At 40.1% G+C, this 22,942-nt stretch overlaps 1 protein-coding gene across 1 annotated transcript in view; it reads right to left on the bottom strand.

Moving 5' to 3' along the window:
- LOC134612745 (protein FAM240B-like) overlaps positions 1-12,792 on the bottom strand; it is a 28,109-nt gene extending 15,317 nt beyond the window's left edge. Inside the window, exons 1-2 of the mRNA XM_063457179.1 lie at positions 12,658-12,792; positions 1,792-1,940 (exon numbers count right to left, since the gene is read on the bottom strand). Of these exons, the coding sequence (XP_063313249.1) occupies positions 1,792-1,937 (146 nt within the window). The 5' untranslated portion in view covers positions 1,938-1,940; positions 12,658-12,792. The remainder of the gene's footprint in view (positions 1-1,791; positions 1,941-12,657) is intronic.
- Positions 12,793-22,942: the final 10,150 nt, after the last annotated feature.

Below are 22,942 nucleotides of genomic sequence, written 5' to 3'. Positions count from 1 at the left end.
CCCCAAGCAGAGAGGACCCATACCTCGCATGTGCGGGCTCATCATTACGGCCTCCGGGAGTGGGAATTCTCAAATACCCGAGGTACCAACGACGAGCCACCGGAACACAGCACCCCGCGGAATGCAACCCCACCAGCCAGAAGCCAAGAAGAGGCATTGTCTGAGCAGAGAGCGGCACCCTAAAGTAACCAAAGGGACTTTCCCACTGTGAACTCAAATACCCACCCGCACGCACAGACCCACTAAAAAAACACAACGCGGAATAGGCACATATCAAGCACACACAGGCAATCACACGACAGCACAAATAGCTGCACCCAAACTACTCACACCCCACGGCACTACACTCAGGGGGCATACCTGCCGACCGGTGCGGCAACCTCACACGCAGCATGGGCTGACACCCGTGGTCCTTTAAAAGCTCTGGGCCAAACAATCACCACCTCGAAACGATTTCTCAACTACACTGAGGGGTAACACCGCTTAGCATGTACAAGACCCTCCTGACAGGCAGCACAGGAGGCACCATGAATAGAACATCATATCCCTCTCTAAGCTGCACTGAATAGTCTAACAAAGTTCGAAGTGTGATTTAAATGATTTGCTTACCATATGTTATGTTATGATTGTTTAGACAGGCTGACACTGTACGGAATGCAGATCCCTCACTCAAGCTAATCTAAGATTAATCATACTAAAGTTTGGAAACTAAAGCGGTGACAAGCTATATAAATATTAACCTTAAACTACTGTCACCAAACGAAGAGGTAACTCATTATGACGAAGGTAATTAGCCAACATGTACCTAGCCTGTTTTAATAAGTTACATAGTATTATGAGAACAACCTAAGCAATGAAAACCTAAAATGTTTATCACCTAACCTATCCTTATATAAAAATGTGCTAGCTCTACCATGTACCTTTATGTTCAACTGTTTACAATACGCAGGAGGATTGCCTTTGGGGTACCTCGCACGCGTCTGTTCAAAGATTACGCACTACAAAAATAAAGAATTTATATAAAAAAAAAAAGTGAATGTTGTTCTATGGACTCACCACCGAACTTGTGGCATTAAACCAGGTATATAAGACAGAGCTAAAACAATACAAAATAACTTTAGGTTAATAAAGCGGTTTTAATGTATAGATCATGTCCCTGCAGTCTCACTGCTCAATTCTCTGCCATTTAGCAGTTAAACCTTGTTTTTTGTTTGTTTCTGTTTTTGCAGCTCTGGCCACACCTCCTCTGGCTGGAATTCACACAGTAAACATAAAAAAAAAAAAGGATTCATTTTTAATCACATTTTACAGCACAGTTTGCTTACTTTAGAAGTTCGTATTTCCTGTTTTTAATTGAATATTAAGCACATGCACTATGCTTCAGCAGTCTTTAGCAGAGTATTAAAAGAGCAGAAAATTCTAAAATAAACACACTTTGCAATAAATGATGTTTAGATTAGTTATCTCTTTACAAGAAGTGTGTAGAGACAGTGTATGTCACATGCAGGAGAGGTGTGGCTATCTGCATTAACAAGGTAATTCAAATTTTAAATGGCAGAAAACTTGGCTGTGAGACTGCAAGGGCATGATCTATACACCAAAACTACCAGCTAAAGTTGTTTTGGTGAGTAGAGTGTCCCGTTAAAGTGTATGTTGTATTTATCTAGTATGTAAAACATAAATATACAATTTCTAACTTTCAGCTACTGTTGTCAGTTAATTTAGCCAACATCAATCAGTTTGACATGTTTATTTATTTATTATTGGTATTTGCTTATTTTTCTTACTCACTTTGAAAGAGCACTTTTGTTCCTTCTGGCATCTTCATACTTGTATGCAACCGTTTGTTTTTCAATTTTCTTCTCCCAAAAGTTTTTGAGTCCATCAGCATCATGTGACAAAATCTCACGGCGACTAGTGGTACGTTTGTTATTCATTGTCTACAAGAGAAAAAAACACACACTTGAACATAGAAACTAAATGAAACAATAATCAAGCAGAGTGCAAGAGTACAAAGCAGGTCAAGAAAGAATCCCAGGAGTTGCAAGGGGCAGATGACAGCACTCCTAATGCTGCTTCTATTGGATATTTTTAATGGAGCAGCTTGTTTTTAACATTGATTGTATAACAATTTACACATTTAAAAATGTTGTTTCTCTTGTAGATTAATAAGGAGCCATAACATGAGATTATTACATTTTTTGTACCCTTGTATCCTTATTGCACCGTTTTTAATGGTATCCATTTTGTTTTAGTCTGTCTGAATTTTTTTTGTGTCTGGTTGTATTTTTATTCCTGACCTATTGAGTATTTACTACATACAGACTTCACACACTAGTATATCATTTAACAGATTATGTAATGAAACATATAAAACGTAATACCCCTGAAATAGTATCGTTCTTGTGTGAAATTTAAGTCACACAAGTAGCATGCATCTATGGTTTAAAAACAGTAGCTAAGAATTCACACTTAAAGCATTAAGCCCTTGTTAAAACCAATGTACGGCAGAAATATGTAGTTTTAAGACGACGGTATCAAGTATTTCACCTTTAAATATTTTATTAGCTGCCATAGTTAGACTTACAAGCCAGAGTGTAATGAAATAGTCAACATGCTGAGTTTTGTGCCAATGGTATATGAATTTCAAAAGTGTCACATTAAGGTCAAAATAGCTTGTAACTGTCAAACAAGTCATGTAAAATTACAAGGTTTTATGTGTTTAATGTTTGAAAAGTGCATGTTTATTTTTCCAGGATGACCTTTAAAAAATGCAGAAGTGCCTAATTAAAATGAGACGTGGTAGTAATACAGTGCTTAATTGGACTAACTGGATGATTAATCTGTTTTATGTGATAATACTGATAATGACCTGCAAGAAAATGTCATTGTTAATAATTGTCATAGTTTACACATAATTATTATTTGCTATAATTCTGTATGCATTATGAGCATCAATAAACTGTAACCACTTCATTGCAGATGACAATGTTCCATTCTGCTTACCTTGTTTGCATCATAACTATGCATTCTTGATCCCTCTGGAACAATAATAATTAATCTTCTTGTAAATAAACAGTTTGATTTTGTTTGTTGTTGTTTTTGTCCATTTTGTTTGCATGATATTAAACATTAGAAGCAAGGTTTAAAATCTACTAAACCTCAAAACATCTGAGGCATACCATACAGTGTGAGCTATACCAGTAATAGCAAGTCACTTGTGGTGTGCCGAAACCAACAAACAGGGTAGGCCTGAAAAAATTGAGGCAAAAAATGAAACTACCTAAACTTGTAATTATATAAAACAACGCCTCCTAATGAGTAAACATTCTTGTACCTTGATTGATAAAGGAACTGTAAATACAACCGAAACTTCCCAGGTCATTAGGAAGGTAACAGCAATGACTTAAAGATGTAATTAATTGGTAAGATTGGCTAAAATGACACCGTAACCCAGTGCAGAATGTAGAAAACTGAGAGCAAGCTAACAGAGCTCTGCAGCATGTAAGCGTGCAATTGTCACTTCTTCATATGTATTGTTTTTTTTGTTTTGTTTTTACACTATTGTTTTCTTTTAATTTTTTTAAAAGTATACAGCACTATTTTATATCAAGGGGTTCTATTTAAAGCTCTTTCATTAAGGTATTTCATGTTCATATAAGGTATCACGTCCACTGTGTGAATACCATAAGTGCTCCACAGTGAATATGTAGCATGGTCAAATGTAGGCATAAATCCTCTGAACCACAGTGAATGTATAACATGGCCAAATGTGGGCTGAATGTATGGAAGCAGATTGCAAATGTAGCATGGCTAAATGTACTGAAACACAGTAAATAAGTAGTGTGACTGAAAGTAGGCCAGATGTACTGAACCTCACTAAATATGTAGAGTGGCCGAACATAGGCTGAAAGTACCGAAGCACAGAGAATATGTAGCGTGGCTAAACAAAGTACTGAAACACAGTGACTATGTAAGGTGCATGAATGAAGGCCGAATGTATTGAAAAAGATTGATTATGCAGCATGGCCGAATGAAAGCCATATGTACAATATCGAATGCCATCCTAAGCTGGGAAGCCCGCAAACTGGAAGTTGATTGTGGGAACCTAGCAGCTAGGTACCAAAATGGCAGAACATCAGGAGGAAGCTGAGAGGTAGATACAGGCTGCAAAAAAATTCTTCCCACAACTCCAGGCATAACACACACAATCAATTGGATCATCCATATTAGTCCAGCAGACAAGATGCCCCAAATCAACCAGAGTATTACAGTATGTTATGATACCTTTTTATTGGACTTACATAATATTTAAAACACAAGCTTTTGAGAATTATTCTCCCCTCCTCAGTCATAATAACTATACTTGATCACAAATTCCACTGTGCAAAATGCAATAATTTTTTTATCATCATGTTGTTTGTTGCACTATTTATTTTACTTTCGTGCCTTTTGCATAATTTTCTTTTTTTTGTTACTTTTTCTACAGCATATTTAATTTATTCATTTTTTTATGCCTTTATTTAATCACAAGTAAAGTAGTCTATTAAATGGCGAGTTTTTAGTCTGCTTTTATCTTGGTATAGAAAACGAGGCAGAACATGTGTACGATATTAGTGGGACATAATTATGGTGCAAGCTGTTATTATACTAGACTACATTTAAAAATGTTTTATAAATGTGAACAGAATTTTGAGCCACTTGAAAGAGACCGTTTTGAGAACACTTTGATAAATCTCCACCAATGAGCAGACAGAAAAGAATTTGGCAGTTTAAAAACAAAACAAACAAACAAAAAAGCCTCTTAGAATGTTGAGAAAACATCATGTAGTGTTAATGTTACCTACTCCTACCTGCCTCATCGCTGAATAGGCTGGGATCGGGAGACCTTTGCTGATTCATAGTAATCTCTCACTGCTCAGGAGCAACCCCATCTTTAACACCATCAGCTCGTTCCTGTGCTTGTCGCAATCAGTTACCAACAAGCTGGTACTGTTTAAAATCAATGAAGTTTCAACATGTGGCTGTTTCAAAATTTCACAGTGACTGGTAAATAGCTGCTACTGTAACTTTTAGCATTTCTCAAAGTGAAGAACACAAGAAATTCTAACAACAGTTTTCCAAGCTGGCCGGTAACATTAACAATAGATTGGTTGCAATTGCCAACTCACAAAAGGAAAGTGCAAACTCCCAATACATCAGGAAAAAAAAAATCCTTATTTAAGTACATTTATTTACTAAAGCATAATAATTAATAGGCATGGTGTATAAAGATTTCAATAAATACTCATGTAAAGTTAGAGTGAGGGATTTATTCACTAATCAGTAAATTGACTTGTATTGTATTGACTTGAAAAACAATTTAGAAAATGTAGGTTATTGTTACTAAAATTCGCAGACACTATACATGGCATTAACTAACATATAGAATCATTTTGATTTCAATGGATGGCAAGGTAAAACAGTTACAATGCTAATCATTGCACCTAATTTTTCTAATTTGTGCTTTAACCACCAAAACTCAATATAGCAAATTGAATTGTATTGTTGTTATAAATAGGGATGAAACATGCACACTCCGGTTATCATGTTTTTGTTTTGTTTTGTTTTTTATGAATTTTTATTAGAAGAAAGGGATAGAAAAATATGTACAAGGGAATATGTACTAACTTAGCAATAGCAACAACAGAGAATATAGAATGCAGCATATGAATAGACTACAAAAATCCAAATTTTCTATGAAGCATGAGGTAACTTAATGAGGTTAGCCATTTTGCGATAATAACTCTGATTGTGCAATCTAAAAATACTTTTTATTTTGAAATACATTACTACTAGAACAAATTGCAAAAAACATTGTAGTTCTTTATTATTATCTATTCTTTTAATAAGTGCCAGCTTCACCACATCCCGTGATGTCACATAGTCACAATAATATAAAGAAGAACATGTAGCAATGATTAGTGTAGACAACCTTGCTCAGTCAGACAGTACCTTAATTTGGTAACTGCTTGTCTTCAAATTTACAAAGCTGTCGGTCCCAGGCATCCATCCAGTCTTTGACCCAGTCACCCGGCAACTGGATAAACATTGATTGTGCTGTAGCCAATTTTAACAAAACCTGCCACTGTTGACACACTACCTAAGAATAATGGGCATATTGACAGGCGTCTCTGACAGGCTTACCTTTTTACTTAAGGATATAATAAGTAATGCTACCAATATGTTACAGGGAATGACTGTTAAAGTTAAAATCACAGCTGACATAGTTCATCATTATTTACATTCACGGTTCATATTTAAGTGTTATTACATTTTATATGTATGGTTCAAGAATGTTTAAGTAATTCCATTATTTATGACTTCTACTTTTTATCAGTTGATAATTAAAAAAGGTAGGAGAGTGCACCCACAGGGAGGGAGGGGGGAAAGTTAGCTTCCCCTTGCAGGCTCTCTGGCTGTAAGGGGACGATTTTTACATTTGTCAGCAGCATGCTGTGTGCACGCTGATGTACAGAGTTGACACTGGCAAAATCACATGTGCTGGGGATGCCACTAGCCCCTAGCACAGAGATGCCAAGTACTCAGAATGAGCATTGTTTCAAGCTGAATCACTGTACATCCAGACTCATGCCACCATGACCACTTCAAATCACTTAAGGGGTCATGGTGGTTGGAGTAACCCTTTAACCCTCTACAGTGAGGAAAAAAAGTATTTGATCCCCTGCTGATTTTGAACGTTTGTCCACTGAGAAATTATCAATCTATAATTTTAATGGTATGTGTATTTTAACAGTGAGAGACAGAATAACAAACAAAAATCCAGAAAAACGCATGTCAAAAAAGTTATAAATTGATTTGCACGTCAATGAGTTGCCAATGGTAGACATTATGGCTGTATATTGAGTTAGTTTGAGAGGACAGCAAATTTACACTGTTATACAGGCTGTACACTTACTACTTTACATTGTAGCAGAGTCATTTCTTCAGTGTTGTCACATGAAAATATATAATAAAATATTTAAAACATTGTGAGGGGTGTACTGTATACTGACTAAATACAGATACACCTATATACACACTGACACACACACACAGATACACATACTGACAACATGTAGATACTCACTGACAGACATACTGACACAAACACTAACAGGCATCCTGATTCACACAGACACACTGACAGACATACTGACATAAGAACACACACTGGCAGACATACTGACAGACACATATACTGACAAACACTGATACACACAGACATAAACACACAGAGACATACTGACACACAGATAGACATCCATTCTGACAAACATGCAAACTTTAAATTTTTAAAGCAACCCTCCAGTTTCTTACCTCATTAGTACAGGAGGGTGGCTTCCCTGAGATCCAATGGCAGGCTGAGGTAGTTGGGAGTGAGTGGCTCTGGCACTCCACATCAGTGCCCTCTCCTGGCGGCCTCCTCCTTCCTTTCTTGCAGCTTCACTCTCTCTGGGAGGAAGTGACTCACAGCTGTGTTAAAGGGCTACAGCGCCCGACTGAGCCCCTTTTGAGAAATAACCATGGGCCCCCTTAGTATGTGGCCTTCCGGTGCAGCCGCACCACCGGTGGGCAGAAAAATATTTTTTTTGCGTGCAGCAGGGACCCCAGGGCAGCTGCTTTGGGCCCACCAGAAGTAACTGGCCCAGGGCAGCTGCTCTGTTTGCCCTGCATTAAAGACGGCCTGCTCAGGGGACAGCCAGTAAATATTGATTTTATCCACAGATCAAGTAACAACTAACCAATAGAGTTAAAAAAGGAGTAGCAGTAAAATAATATATACTTCCAAACAAGATTCTTCCAGACACTTTGACTGCAGCTACTGAGGAATATAAACAAGCCGTGATACTGTCTTTTTTATCCTTGCTGTGCCTGTGTGGGAGTAGAAGATAGCCTGTAGCATTGATTTTTGTGTGAGACTAAGTTTTGCTCACTGCTGTATGTAACATTTAGCTTCTGTCATTAAAACAACATTGAATGATAGGAGATTTAAATTGCGTCGTGTTTCATAGTGTGAGCCTAGGTTACCATTACCAATTTACATTTTTTTCTTTGTTGTTAACTGTTAGTAGAATATTTCTTTTTTTTTTTTAGGGAATATGTTATTCATCATAACATCTAAATCTTATTGTCTAGTTACTGCCATAAACAAAGTTTGAGAGGTAGTTAGCCTGCTCCATTCATCCTAGTGAGACACTGATGGTTACGGTTAGTGTAGTGTCCTACTGCTAACCAGTGTCACATAACACCAACTTGGAATCACCAATGTAGAGGTTTTTTTTTAAGTTTTTATTTTTGTTAAACTGACTCCACTAACAAAATACAACAAAATTACTGTTTAGTATATGTACCATCAATGAAAACATTCATGTATTTAATTAGTATTTTTTTATAGATCCGACAAAAGCCTGCAAAAGCTGCATTTCTCTTGTTTGAAGCCTATTCAAGTCCTCCATTTCTAACCCAGCCGTGACTTTCTGTGCCTGTCCAATCACAACTTCCAGCTACAGCTAAATGAGAAGTCTTTGCAATGCAGATGCTCTGAGCTTGCTTCTTGAGCTTAGCTCCACTGAGCTAAACAAGAAGGAAATAACTAGACCTTTTTTTCTGTGTGTTTTTAGTCCAGTGTGTGCTGTGTGAGTGTAATGTCAAACACAATACGGTTTCAGTAGTAAGTCCACCAAACAACACACCATTTTGCCTTACAAACACCTGTTTTTGTTGAATAAAGTTGTGTTAATTTAAACAATACACAATCATACATAGCCCACATGTAAAGAAAATAAGAAAAAACAGCTCCCCGTTCAATCAATATTATGCCCTAATTTAAAGAAGTGATTAATGGAGGGTAGAGGAAGGAGTCATGCTTCACAATCTTCCATTAGCAATAGTACCATAGCCCCTGAGAGTCTAAACAACTTTCTCAGCCATAATTGCTGCTCTTCCCTCCACCATCACTGCTTCCACTGCTGCCAGCAACACTATTAGTAGTATTAAAGGAACCCTAAAGCGTTAGGAATACAAATATGTATTCCTAACGCCATAGAGCCCTAGTCCCCGTTTAGGTGACTAGGGCCCTGTTCCGCAGCGAATACAAGATTAATTAACCATTTCTTTGCTTACCTTAATCCAGCGCCGGGCTCCCTCGGCACTAGTGACTTCTCCTACTCCATCGACGTCAGCTTCCGAGTGGAGCCGAATGTGCATGTGCGGCCAGAGGCGCGTGCGCATTCCAACCGGCCCATAAGAAAGCATTACTCCATGCTTTCCTATGGGGATCTTTGTTGACACTGGACTCCGTGAGGACGTCCAGCATCAAATAAGTGCAATTTACTCCGTATAAATCGTGGAAGCAGGCCCTAGTAGCTATCAGGGAGACAGCCACTAGAGGCTGGATTAACTCTGCAGTGTAAACATAGCAGTTTCTCTGAAAATGCTATGTTTTCAGCTGCAGGGTTAAAACTAGGGGGACCTGGCACCAAGACCACTTCATTGAGGTAAAGTGGTCTGGGTTCCTATAGTGGTCGTTTTAGGGCAAAGGTATTAGCAAACAAGATACCCATTCCTGATTTTTTTTCTGTAAGGAAATTCTGCTGAACCCTACCATGGAGTGGACTAAATTCTAGTGACCTATTTTTGCGTTTTCAGACATAGTGGTTGGGCCAAACTAATTTTGTCCACCATGCACAAGCATAATAAAGGTTGTCTTGTGTAGTTTATATTCACTTTATTTGAACAATATAAAATGCTGTGGGCCACAAAACAAAGAACCAGGAATATAAAGGAAACCATCATTTTTTTTTAAATTACCCCCAATGCAATATTAACTAATGCTAATAGGACAGTTCTAAAGTTATTAAAGATGAGGAAAATGAAAGAAAAATAAGTTGGCTATTATAGATACAATGTTGTATAGATGTCCTTACATCCTATGGAAAGCATGGAATGTAACTATGTCTAGAAACAAGCCTTGTGAGATATGTCAGCTGGGGGACAGGCTCTTGAGATAATTTCCCAAGCCCATGTAAATCATGTTCATGACCATGCCAGTTGTCTATGTATTCTTTGTTAAAAATAGTAGGCATTTTTACAGCCACTGAATTTAGGATTGTATAGATGTTTATGACTTTTTTTTAACTCATAATAGTCTTACACTGATAGACTTAGATTATGTTAATCAGAGTCCCATCAATTTAATTCCCCTACAGTTTTAAGGTAGCTCTAAAACTGGTCAGGCATTATTAATTATGCAGGCCAGATGTAGAGGATATAAATAATAAATTTCATTTTATGTAATAACCATTAATGCAGTTGAGTATTGAAAAGTTTATGTACAAATAAATGGAAACTGAAGTTTCAAACTAGATGTAAGAGAACGTATAAAAAAATTGAAATTGTTGTTCCATAATGCATGCTGCATGTATTGTTTTACTGTACCAAAAATATATAGTGTACGTATACATTTTTATTAACAGTTTAAACAGAGCTACAATGCTCTGAAAGTAAGGGTAAAAACAAGAGTTTGCCATAAGAAAAGCTATCACATGTACATTTTCACCATGCATGTTACATGCATGTGTATTCACGGAGGTTATAATGGTGCCAGCATTAGCACCACAATATTGATGATTATAAAAGTATTACTTATCCTAAGAAGGAGCATATTTGGCTGAAACCATCTGGATCATTAGGAGGCTTCAGTCTGTATAAAATGCACAATATGTGCTATCACATAAATTGATTAAATGAAACAATGTATCCATCTGAATTTGTCTATGTCCTCAATTATTAAATTGACCTGACTGATGCTTAGGCAGAGTACAGTTGTTATAAATTAGCCAGGAGTGATGCAGTGGTCCCCAAGACCACAGAAAAGAGGGAGTGCTGCCACAGCATTTTCACGGTCCCTTATCAAATGTGCAGTGAGTTAAAGAGGGCGTGTATATTACAGAAAATATTAAGTGGGTTCTGTTAATCAGAAGGGTCTTCATGGTAAGTGTCAAAAAATTAAAAAGAAGTTTAACTTATAACCTTCAAGCACTGTAGCCATACAGTGACCTGTAGTGGTTATATTGTTTGAAGGGCCAGTTTAAAATGACTAGCTTAAATGAAAATATTGGATTTAAATGACCCATTGGTTAACCTAACAGTTCAATATGTACTTTCCCCACGTACTGTCACTTTGTGTGTATTTACAATTACTGTACTGAGAATTAAACCGATATTAAAGAAGTCTTTCAAGAGCAGGCAGACAAATAGTGTGTATTTTCGAGATATCAGCCACACTAGACATATACGAAAGGGACTTGAGGATTTGTGTCTTTCTTTTGTTTGTTATGGAAATACGGTTTTCAAGCGTGAAATTGCTCAAACTTTCACACGCCAGTTATGCTACTCAATACATCATATTATTTATCACTATACGGAGAGACAGAATCCCATTACTGTACAGAGATATAGTCATCTTTCTCTCCATACAGACAGACAGACAATCCCTCCATTTACAATACAGATGCCACAAACCACGTAGAGATAATTTATTATGCCGGGTGATGCAAAATACAAACACATGTCTTTTATAAAGTGAAATGCAACCCGTGTATAGACACTAATATCAATCATTAAGCAGATCTTGTTTAATATAGAAGAAAAGAACAGCTTGTCTCATCATGCGTAGAGAATATATATTCTCATTATATAATAACAGGCTAGCCTTTCTGTAATCCATCTGCAGGGCAAGAGCTATTGGAGAATAACATTCAAGTCTGTTTAGCTACAGTATAAAGATAAATCTGGAATTGTTATTGCCAAAACTTTAAAATTCATTTTACTCCTATGTATATTCATTTGGAATGCCTAAATCGCATCTTTACAGCTTTTTTCCCTTTAATTAGACATATAAGCATGAAGGATATGAGGACAAGTAGTTGTCAGAGAGTGAAGAAAAAAAAAGAATGAAATACAAAGTCTCAGGAGGTCCATTTTCAGCTCTATTTTACTTTTAACCCCTTATACTCAAAGGGGCTAATAATTCATGCAAAACATTAAATGCCCTTCTTGCAAGAAATGGGTTAACACAATATATATAAATAAACATCAAATACATAAAACAATTCATTTTATTTATACGTGGCTAGTAGGAAGTCACCCGTGCTTCAATCAAAGTGGGCTTATTTGCTTAAACATGATTCTGAGTTACGAGAACTCTCAGTTTTGCAATTTTCATCTATGTTTTGCAGTTTGGTTGCCAGTTCACCTCAAGCCAATGTTTAGTGAACAAACCCCATTGGTGATGCTGATAACTAAATAACATAAAAGCGAAAAACTATTTTTAGTGTAGAGGCTTTACCTTGAGATGTGAAAAAAATACCCCTGAAACATTTTAATTCTTTAAAATGCTGCCAAATGTAAACCCGTAGAGTGCTAGACTAATTGTGGACATGACTTGAGGACTTATAGGATTAACAGTTATTTTTTCCCCAAAGAGTCACAAGATGTAATATTTCTGAAGATTGTATACATGATATCTGCATGGTATTATTCAATAAAAAGAAAGACAATATTTTAAAGCAAATATAATAATGATTTGGTTTAAGTAAGAGATATTAATCTTACGTTTTGAGCTCTTTGTCTTGCTTAACTCCTGAGTCTGCTTAGTAAATGAGGATTAGAGGGGAAAGGATGTTCAGTTATAAGTCCTATGTAGCACAGGGGAGTGACTTATCTTCATTTCATTTGCCACCTCTGTCTCTGTTGTGGATTGAGTGACATAGACTATTTTAAAGAACGAGTCTTGTCCCATACCATTCAGCTTGTTGATATGTTGAACCTTGCTTTGACTGCTCGTGAACAGTAATAGTATTTTAAACAGCTGTCAACAGTATAATCATACTATCTTTATCAGTGAAAATTGTATTTAAAGAAAATATATTATCAAAGTTGGGATTTTTCTTTTTGATTTTATGTAAACGTATCATTTTGAAGTAAAATGTAACCATTAACTGCTTGGATTATTGTATTCTTCCATTAAATCTATTTTGCAAAGCGAGATTGCAATTCTTTTCACAGCTCACTAGTGATGTCGCGAACATAACATTTTCGGTTTGCGAACGGCGAACGCGAACTTCCGCAAACGTTCGCGAACCGGAGAACCGGGAGAACCGCTATAGACTTCAATGGGCAGGCAAATTTAAAACCCACAGGGACTCTTTCTGGCCACAATAATGATGGAAAAGTTGCTTCAAGGGGACTAACACCTGGACTGTGGCATGCCGGAGGGGGATCCATGGCAAAACTCCCATGGAAAATTACACAGTTGATGCTGAGTCTCGTTTTAATCCATAAAGGGCATGAATCACCTAACATTCCTAAATCACAATGGATATGGATTGACACCTGACATATGTATATAGAATATAGAATGCACACCATAACAATCTCAAAAAAATATTAAAATTTTATTGTGTACAAAAAAGTACCAGAATGTAAACATATAAGAAAAAATGAATATAAACAAAGTAACAGAAGTAAAGGCAGATACAATAAAATAATAGTAATAAATTGCCACAAAAATCCTTACAAGCCTCAGACAGAAACACGAGTCACCAAACCCCCCAACGTTTTGGCACCAACTGGCTGCCTTTATCCCTTGATCCCTTGATCAAGGGATAAAGGCAGCCAGTTGGTGCCAAAACGTTGGGGTGTTTGGGGGGGGGGGGGGGGGGGTTGGTTTCTGTCTGAGGCTTGTAAGGATTTTTGTCTGAGGCTTGTTTCTGTCTGAGGCTTGTAAGGATTTTTGTGGTCATTTATTACTATTATTTTATTGTATCTGCCTTTACTTCTGTTACTTTGTTTATATTCATTTTTTCTTATATGTTTCCATTCTGGTACTTTTTTGTACACAATAAAATGTAATTTTTTTTTGAGATTGTTATGGTGTGCATTCTATATTCTATATTCTATATTGAATATTTAACCCCTTCAGGACCGGCCTGTTTTTGCGATGTTTGTACGTTAAGGACCAGAGCAGTTTTAACACTTTTGTGGTGTTTGTGTTTAGTTGTAATTTTCCGCTCTCTCATTTACGGTTCCCATACAAGTTATATATTGTTTTTTTCACGACAAGAAGGGCTTTCTTTACATACCAGTATTTATATTATGTCATATATTGTATTTAAAAAAAATAATAAAATATGGTGAAAAATATAAAAAAAAACATGTTTTTGGACTTTTACTTGAAAAATCTTTTACTTATCTACAAAAGCTAATGAAAAAAACTGCTAAATAGATTAAAAATGTTGTCCCGAGTTTAAAAACACCCAGTGTTTACATGCTTTATTGCTTTTTTTTGCAAGTTATAGGCCTATAAATACAAGTAGGAAATTGCGGTTTCAATATATATATATTTTAAATGTATCAATAGTGACATTGTTACACCGTTATCTGTCATAAATCCCCGAAACACACCTAACATGTACATATTTTTTAAAGTAGACAACCCAGTGTATTCAAAATGGGGTATGTCCAGTCTTTTTTTAGTAGCCACCTAGTCACAAACACTGGCCAAAGTTAGCATTTATATTTGTTTGTGTGTTAAAAATGCAAAAAACGCTAACTTTGGCCGGTGTTTGTGACTAAGTGGCTACTAAAAAAGGCTGAACATACCTCATTTGCAATACCTTGGGTTGTCTTCTTTTGCAAATGGTATGCCATCATGGGGCTAATTCTCCTTCCTTGGCTACCATACGCTCTCAAAGGCAACCTAACCAATCTGATAAATTTCAATAAAAAAAAAAAAAGTAAAATCAAGCCTTATATTTGACCCTGTAACTTTCACAAACACTATAAAACCTCTACATGTGGGGTACTGTTATACTCAGTAAACTTCGCTGAACACAAATATTAGTGTAGCAGAACAGTAAAATATATCACAGCAATAATATCCTCAGTGAAAGAGCTGTTTGTGTGTGAAAAATGCAAAAAACTTCACTTTCACTGACAATATCATCGCTGTGATATGTTTTACTGTTTTGAAACACTAATATTTGTGTTCAGCGAAGTCTCCCGAGTAAAACAGTACCCCCATGTACAGGATTTAGGGTGTCATAGAAAGTTACAGGGTTAAACACAGTGCTAGAAATTAAATTATCTGGACTTTTGGCCTGGGTTGGCAGGCAGGTCCCTCAAATTGCAATCATTAAAATTACTTAATTAGGTAAAAATATTACATAAATATGCATGTAGAATTTTAATATATATACATATTTATATATTTGACGTCTACGTGTATATTTATGAAATTATTTATGTAATTATGTATGTGGACATATGTATATTTCGTATTATTTTTATTTATTTATTTATACATAGATATATATATATCATTACATTCTAAGTGTATTTTGATATAAATATATATATATCAATATCAAAATATTGTTAGAATAAAATTGCATATATATATATAATTTTTTTTTAATTATTAAAAATTATTTTTATTTTTTGTTGTTTATTTTTATTAACATATTATTTGTATTTTATAATAATATATATATACCATATATATAGTTATTATATATATTGTATATATTCGTGTGTAATATAAATATAAGTGTATTTTTATATTAATATACGTATATATAAATATAAAAATACACTTAGTATGACATTATATATATATGATATATATACATATATTATATATAGGTATATATAGATATAATACATGTATATATATCATATATATATACACATATTATTATTTTTTTTACACTGATTGTTTTTTTTTTACACTTTATTTTTGATTTTACACTTGCAGGGAGACTGCCTGTCAGCACAGACAGTCCCCCTGCAGGCAGACACATGGACCCCTATTGCGGTCATGTGATCGAGTGATCACATGGCCGTGGGGTCCTGATCTGCCAAAGGGGGGACTGCCCGGGCAGACAGGCAGTCCCCCTGGACCGGGAGGAGCACTGATCGCCGCCGTGGGACCGACGGCGATCAGGTAAGTAGCCCCTGACCGTTATGACGGTTCAGGACCGTCAGCGGTCCAAACGCACATTTTACCGCTGACGGTCCTGAACCGTCAGCGGTCCTTAAGGGGTTAAAGCACTTGAGGGAGTGCTTATATGGTTTGCACCTGGCTGTTCTTATATTGTTTTGTCTCTCTATGTGCTGTTGTTTTGACACCTGACATATGACATATTGACACCTTGACATATGGATTGACACCTGTCCTCAGAGACCCTGATAAACACTGACACAGAGCAGAATATGGACTGTTCCCCCTACATAGGGTCACTTGGCAGATATGGATTGACACCTGTCCTCATGGACCCTGATACACACTGACACCAGGCAGAATAGGGACTGTTCCCCCTACATAGGGTCACTTGGCAGATATGGATTGACACCTGTCCTCAGGGACCCTGATACACACTGACACAGAGCAGAATATGGACTGTTCCCCCTACATAGGGTCACTTGGCAGATATGGATTGACACCTGTCCTCATGGACCCTGATACACACTGACACAGAGCAGAATAGGGACTGTTCCCCCTACATAGGGTCACTTGGCAGATATGGATTGACACCTGTCCTCATGGACCCTGATACACATTGACACAGAGCAGAATAGGGACTGTTCCCCCTACATAGGGTCACTTGGCAGATATGGATTGACACCTGTCCTCAGGGACCCTGATACCCACTGACAAAGAGCAGAATAGGGACTGTTCCCCCTACATAGGGCAACTTGGCAGATATGGATTGACACCTGTCCTCAGGGACTCTGATACACACTGACACAGAGCAGAATAGGGACTGTTCCCCCTACATAGGGTCACTTGGCAGATATGGAATGACACCTGTCCTCATGGACCCTGATACACACTGACACAGAGCAGAATAGGGACTGTTCCCCCTACATAGGGTCACTTGGCAGATATGGATTGACACCTGTCCTCATGGACCCTGATACACACTGACACAGAGCAGAAAAGGGACTGTTCCCCCTACATAGGGTCACTTGGCAGATATTGATTGACACCTGTCCTCAGGGACCCTGATACCCACTGACACAGAGCAGAATAGGGACTGTCCCCCCTACATAGGGTCACTTGGCAGATATGGATTGACACCTGTCCTCAGGGACCCTGATACACTCTGACACAGAGCAGAATAGGGACTGTTCCCCCTACATAGGGTCACTTGGCAGATATGGATTGACACCTATCCTAAGGATCCCTGAAACACACTGACACAGAGCAGAATAGGCACTGTTCCCCCTACATAGGGTCACTTGGCAGATATGGATTGACACCTGTCCTCAGAGACCCTGATACACACTGACACAGAGCAGAATAGGGACCCCTACATAGGGTCACTTGGCAGATATGGATTGACACCTGTCCTCAGGGACCCTGATACACACTGACACAGAGCAGAATAGGGACTGTTCCTCCTACATAGGGTCACTTGGCAGATATGGATTGACACCTGACCTCAGGGACCCTGATACACACTGACACAGAGCAGAATAGGGACTGTTCCCCCGACATAGGGTCACTTGGCAGATATGGATTGACACCTATCCTAAGGATCCCTGATACACACTGACACAGAGCAGAATAGGGACTGTTCCCCCTACATAGGGTCACTTGGCAGATATGGATTGACATCTGTCCTCAGGGACCCTGATACACACTGACACAGAGCAGAATAGGGACCCCTACATAGGGTCACTTGGCAGATATGGATTGACACTTGTCCTCAGGGACCCTGATACACACTGACACAGAGCAGAATAGGGACTGTTCCTCCTACATAGGGTCACTTGGCAGATATGGATTGACACCTGACCTCAGGGACCCTGATACACACTGACACAGAGCAGAATAGGGACTGTCCCCCCTACATAGGGTCACTTGGCAGATATGGATTGACACCTGTCCTCAGGGACCCTGATACCCACTGACACAGAGCAGAATAGGGACTGTTCCCCCTACATTGCGTCACTTGGCAGATATGGATTGACACCTGTCCTCAGGGACCCTGATACACTCTGACACAGAGCAGAATAGGGACTGTTCCCCCTACATAGGGTCACTTGGCAGATATGGATTGACACCTGTCCTCAGGGACCCTGATACACACTGACACAGAGCAGAATAGGGACTGTTCCTCCTACATAGGGTCACTTGGCAGATATGGATTGACACCTGACCTCAGGGACCCTGATACACACTGACACAGAGCAGAATAGGGACTGCCCCCCCTACATAGGGTCACTTGGCAGATATGGATTGACACCTGTCCTCAGGGACCCTGATACCCACTGACACAGAGCAGAATAGGGACTGTTCCCCCTACATTGCGTCACTTGGCAGATATGGATTGACACCTGTCCTCAGGGACCCTGATACACTCTGACACAGAGCAGAATAGGGACTGTTCCCCCTACATAGGGTCACTTGGCAGATATGGATTGACACCTATCCTAAGGATCCCTGATACACACTGACAAAGAGCAGAATAGGCACTGTTCCCCCTACTTAGGGTCACTTTGCAGATATGGATTGACACCTGTCCTCAGAGACCCTGATACACACTGACACATAGCAGAATAGGGACTGTTCTTCCTACATAGGGTCACTTGGCAGATATGGATTGACACATGTCCTCAGGGACCCTGATACACACTGACACAGAGCAGAATAGGAACTGTTCCTCCTACATAGGGTCACTTGGCAGATATGGATTGACACCTGTCCTCAGAGACCCTGATACACACTGACACAGAGCAGAATAGGGACTGTTCCCCCTATATATTGTCACTTGGCAGATATGGATTGACACCTGTCCTCAGGGACCCTGATACACACTGACACAGAGCAGAATAGGGACTGTTCCCCCTATATAGGGTCACGTGGCAGATATGGATTGACACCTGTCCTCAGGGACCATGATACACACTGACACAGAGCAGAATAGGGACTGTTCCACCTACATATTGTCACTTGGCAGATATGGATTGACACCTGTCCTCAGGGACCCTGATACACACTGACATAGAGCAGAATAGGGACTGTTACCCCTACATAGGGTCACTTGGCAGATATGGATTGACACCTATCCTAAGGATCCCTGATACACACTGACACAGAGCAGAATAGGGACTGTTCCCCCTACATAAGGTCACTTGGCAGATATGGATTGACACCTGTCCTCAGGGGCCCTGATACACACTGACACAGAGCAGAATAGGGACTGTTCCTCCTACATAGGGTCACTTGGCAGATATGGATTGACACCTGACCTCAGGGACCCTGATACACACTGACACAGAGCATAATAGGGACTGTTCCCCCGACATAGGGTCACTTGGCAGATATGGATTGACACCTATCCTAAGGATCCCTGATACACACTGACACAGAGCAGAATAGGGACTGTTCCCCCTACATAGGGTCACTTGGCAGATATGGATTGACATTTGTCCTCAGGGACCCTGATACACACTGACACAGAGCAGAATAGGGACCCCTACATAGGGTCACTTGGCAGATATGGATTGACACCTGTCCTCAGGGACCCTGATACACACTGACACAGAGCAGAATAGGGACTGTTCCTCCTACATAGGGTCACTTGGCAGATATGGATTGACACCTGACCTCAGGGACCCTGATACCCACTGACACAGAGCAGAATAGGGACTGTTCCCCCTACATTGCGTCACTTGGCAGATATGGATTGACACCTGTCCTCAGGGACCCTGATACACTCTGACACAGAGCAGAATAGGGACTGTTCCCCCTACATAGGGTCACTTGGCAGATATGGATTGACACCTATCCTAAGGATCCCTGATACACACTGACACAGAGCAGAATAGGCACTGTTCCCCCTACTTAGGGTCACTTTGCATATATGGATTGACACCTGTCCTCAGAGACCCTGATACACACTGACACATAGCAGAATAGGGACTGTTCCCCCTACATAGGGTCACTTGGCAGATATGGATTGACACATGTCCTTAGGATCCATGATACACACTGACACAGAGCAGAATAGGCCCTGTTCCCCCTACATACGGTCACTTTGCAGATATGGATTGACACCTGTCCTCAGAGACCCTGATACACACTGACACATAGCAGAATAGGGACTATTCCCCCTACATAGGGTCACTTGGCAGATATGGATTGACACCTGTCCTCAGGGACCCTGATACACACTGACACAGAGCAGAATAGGAACTGTTCCTCCTACATAGGGTCACTTGGCAGATATGGATTGACACCTGTCCTCAGAGACCCTGAGACACACTGACACAGAGCAGAATAGGGACTGTTCCCCCTATATATTGTCACTTGGCAGATATGGATTGACACCTGTCCTCAGGGACCCTGATACACACTGACACAGAGCAGAATAGGGACTGTTCCCCCTATATAGGGTCACATGGCAGATATGGATTGACACCTGTCCTCAGGGACCATAATACACACTGACACAGAGCAGAATAGGGACTGTTCCACCTACATATTGTCACTTGGCAGATATGGATTGACACCTGTCCTCAGGGACCCTGATACACACTGACATAGAGCAGAATAGGGACTGTTACCCCTACATAGGGTCACTTGGCAGATATGGATTGACACCTATCCTAAGGATCCCTGATACACACTGACACAGAGCAGAATAGGGACTGTTCCCTCTACATAGGGTCACTTGGCAGATATGGATTGACACCTGTCCTCAGGGACCCTGATACACACTGACACAGAGCAGAATAGGGACTGTTCCCCCTACATAGGGTCACTTGGCAGATATGGATTGACACCTATCCTAAAGATCCCTGATACACACTGACACAGAGCAGAATAAGGACTGTTCCCCCTACATAGGGTCACTTGGCAGATATGGATTGACACCTGTCCTCAGGGACCCTGATACACACTGACACAGAGCAGAATAGGGACTGTTCCCCCTACAAAGGTTCACCATTTTTAGCCCAAGGCAGCTCATCTCATCAGGCCTTTTTTAGTCGAATGTATCGCCCACTGTCAGTCCCTTCGGGATCCATCCCTCATTCATCTGAATAAAGGTGAGGTAATCTAGACTTTTTTGACCTAGGCGACTTCTCTTCTCAGTGAGAATACCTCCTGCTGCACTGAAGGTCCTTTCTGACAGGCCAGAAGTTCTATCACAAATTGGGATAGCTCAGGCCACAGGTCAAGCCTGCACACCCAGTAGTCAAGGGGTTCATCGCTCCTCAGAGTGTCGATATCTGCAGTTAAGGCGAGGTAGTCTGCTACCTGACGGTCGAGTCATTCTCTGAGGGTGAATCCTGAAGGGCTGTGGCGATGCGTAGGACTTAAAAAGCTCCGCATGTCCTCCATCAACAACACGTGTTTAAAGCGTCCTGTCCTTGCCGGCGTGGTCGTGGGAGGAGGAGGATTACTTTCACCTCTTCCCCTGTTAGATTCCCGTTGTGCTGTGACATCACCCTTATACACTGTGTAAAGCATAGTTTTTAATTTATTTAGCAAATGCTGCATCCTTTCCAACTTGTTGTAATTTGGTAACATTTCATCCACTTTCTGCTTATACCGGGGGTCTAGTAGCGTGGACACCCAGTACAGTTCGTTCTCCTTCAGCCTTTTTATACGAGGGACCCTCAACAGGCACGACAGCATGAAAGTCCCCATTTGCACAAGGTTGGATGCCGAGCTACTCATTTCCAGTTCCTCCTCCTCCTCCTCAGTGATCTCAATGAAGGTATGTTCTTCCCCCCAGCCACGTACAACACCACGGGTACCAGATAGGTGACAACAAGCACCCTGGGATGCCTGTTGTGGTTGGTCTTCCTCCTCCTCCTCAAAGCCACATTCCTCCTCTGACTCTTCTTCCTCACAATCCTCTTCCAGCGTTGCCGCAGGTCCAGCAAGCGATGCTGATAAGGCTGTTTCTGGTGGTGATGGTGACCACAACTCTTCCTCTTCACGCTCATCTACGGCCTGATCCAGCACACTTTGCAGGGCATGCTCCAGGAAGAAAACAAATGGTATGATGTCGTTGATGGTGCCTTCGGTGCGACTGACTAGGTTTGTCACCTCCTCAAAAAGACGCATGAGCCTACAGGCATTGCGCATGTGCGTTCAGTAATGTTGCAAAAAAATTCCCAGCTCCCCAGAGGCTGTCCTAGCACCCCGGTCATACAAATATTTATTAATGGCTTTTTCTTGTTGGAGCAGGCGGTAGAACATTAGGAGTGTTGAATACGTGTCTGGCTGTCGCAAAACAAGCGCCTCAATGGCATGTTGTTTCGCCACTGGATATCTGCAAAGTGCGCCATGGCCCTGTAGGAATGCCTGAAATGGCCACACACCTTCCTGGCCTGCTTCAGGACGTCCTGTAAGCCTGTGTACTTGTGCACAAAGTGTTGTATGATCAGATTACACACATGTGCCATGCACGGCACAGGTGTCAACTTGCCCAACTTCAATGCCGCCAACAAAAAAATTCCCAGCTCCCCAGAGGCTGTCCTAGCACCCCGGTCATACAAATATTCATTAACAGCTTTTCTTGTTGGAGCAGGCGGTCAAACATTAGGAGTGTTGAATTCCGACGTGTAGGGCTGTCGCAAATCAAGCGCCTCAATGGCATGTTGCTTCGCCGCTGGATATCTGCAAAGTGCGCCATGGCCCTGTAGGAATGCCTGAAATGGCCACACACCTTCCTGGCCTGCTTCAGGACGTCCTGTAAGCCTGTGTACTTATGCACAAAGTGTTGTATGATCAGATTACACACATGTGCCATGCATGGCACAGGTGTCAACTTGCCCAACTTCAATGACACCAACAAATTTGTTCCGTTGTCACAAA

This window comes from Pelobates fuscus, chromosome 5 (genome assembly GCF_036172605.1).
Source record: "Pelobates fuscus isolate aPelFus1 chromosome 5, aPelFus1.pri, whole genome shotgun sequence".
NCBI lineage: Eukaryota > Metazoa > Chordata > Amphibia > Anura > Pelobatidae > Pelobates > Pelobates fuscus.
The sequence above is the reverse complement of the archived record's forward strand: the minus strand, read 5'-3'. Positions and strand labels throughout refer to the sequence as shown.